We start from the raw sequence: 1,484 nt of genomic DNA on the forward strand, positions 1-1,484 counted from the left end.
CGGCGCGGGGGGCGGCGGCCTGCCCCCCCCCCCCCCCCCCCCCCTAAAAAACCATGGGGTCCCAGCTCGGCACGGGCGGTGCTAGTGAAGGTGGGGTTTGGTGGCTCTTGGTTTGGGGGTGCAGCTCCCCAGGAGGGGAGAAGGGCTGGCTGGCTTCACGCTGGCGCCCTGATGGGGGTGTTCCCCAACTGGGAGCTACCGGGAGGAACTGGAGCACGGGGGATGCTCGTTTGGGGCAGTGCCATCATGTCCCAGCCCATGTCCTGTAATTACCCGGCTCTGCCCTGCTCGCCCCCCAGCGTCTCCCTTCCTGCATGTAATTAGCTGCATCTCAGATCGATGATGCTGGCCACTAATTAGGAGAAATTCGTCCGGCGAGAGCTGTAACGGAGCTCCGGCGCGGCTCTCACGGGACCGTGACGACCGGGGGAATTTCCATGCGAGCCGCAGCGGCTGGATCCGGGTTTGGGTTATTATTTATTTTGTTCTTCCCTTCCCCTGTGCTGTCAGCAGTGATTTTATTTTTCACAATTAATTGCCATGCCCAAAGAGGGGGGATGAGCCTGTGGGAAACACCTCTTGTTTCGCTTGGTTTTATTTAAATATATTTATTTTCTTTAGTGACTTCATTTCCCTGTGGCAGATGTGTATGGATTTCCTCTGGAGCAGGAAGAACCTTTATTTAACGGTGTTTAGCATCATCTGCTCCTTCCTCTGCTCCTTGCACGGTTGGTCCTGACTCCGTTGCAGGGTTGGTCCCTCTCCGATTTGGGATGGAGTCGGGATCTGCAAGGGAAAGGGGTGATGCCGGCCATCCCATAAGACCTCTAATAAAACTTTGGGGGGGCGGGGTGGGTGAGGGGGGAGCATCCCAAGGGGGGGGAACAGGGCCCCCCAAATCGCTTTTCCGCTGGGATTTTCCCTGGGTGGTGACCCCAGTGCTCCCCCTCGGGCAGGTCTCCCCCGGCAATGAAGAGGAGCGGGATGCGCTGGTGGCTCTTCACCGTCCTGGGGGTGAGTATGGCCTCGTCCCTCCCATCCCAGCCCTCTGCGTCTCTGCTTTCGGCTCCTCCGATGCATCACCACCCCATAGCCGCAACAGGGCACCCCAAAATGTTTCTCACACAGAAACTTGCAGCAGCTCAGCCCCGGGGAGGTGCTTCATTTGGGTCGAGGGGATGGTCGGGGGGGTTTTTTCCCCTCCCAAATTCTTCCTCCTTTTCTCTCTTTCGTCAAAGCTTCTTCCAGGGCAGGGGCTGATGGGGAATGCAGCTTCTCCCTCCCTGCTCCCCCCCGCCCCGGGGGGCCACCGTGTTGCCCCACGTCCCACCCCCGGGAGATGCTCTTGGGGTGGGCCCTGCGGGTACCCCAGGGACCAGGGCTGCTCCCTTGTGGTGGCTGGGCCTGAGCCCCTGGAGGGTTGCGATGGGTTTGCCCTGGCCGTGGCGCGTGCGGTGGGATCGCACCCATCAGCGTCGCTTGCG

General features: G+C 60.5%; 1 protein-coding gene across 1 annotated transcript in view; it reads left to right on the forward strand.

Moving 5' to 3' along the window:
- ARHGEF17 (Rho guanine nucleotide exchange factor (GEF) 17) overlaps nucleotides 1–1,014 on the forward strand; it is a gene marked incomplete at its 3' end in the record, with an annotated part of 42,983 nt that extends 41,969 nt beyond the window's left edge. The window contains exon 22 of the mRNA XM_009321959.1: nucleotides 957–1,014. Within this exon, the coding sequence (XP_009320234.1) occupies nucleotides 957–1,014 (58 nt within the window). The remainder of the gene's footprint in view (nucleotides 1–956) is intronic.
- Nucleotides 1,015–1,484: the final 470 nt, after the last annotated feature.

Source organism: Pygoscelis adeliae, unplaced genomic scaffold, assembly GCF_000699105.1.
Source record: "Pygoscelis adeliae isolate BGI_AS28 unplaced genomic scaffold, ASM69910v1 Scaffold263, whole genome shotgun sequence".
NCBI lineage: Eukaryota > Metazoa > Chordata > Aves > Sphenisciformes > Spheniscidae > Pygoscelis > Pygoscelis adeliae.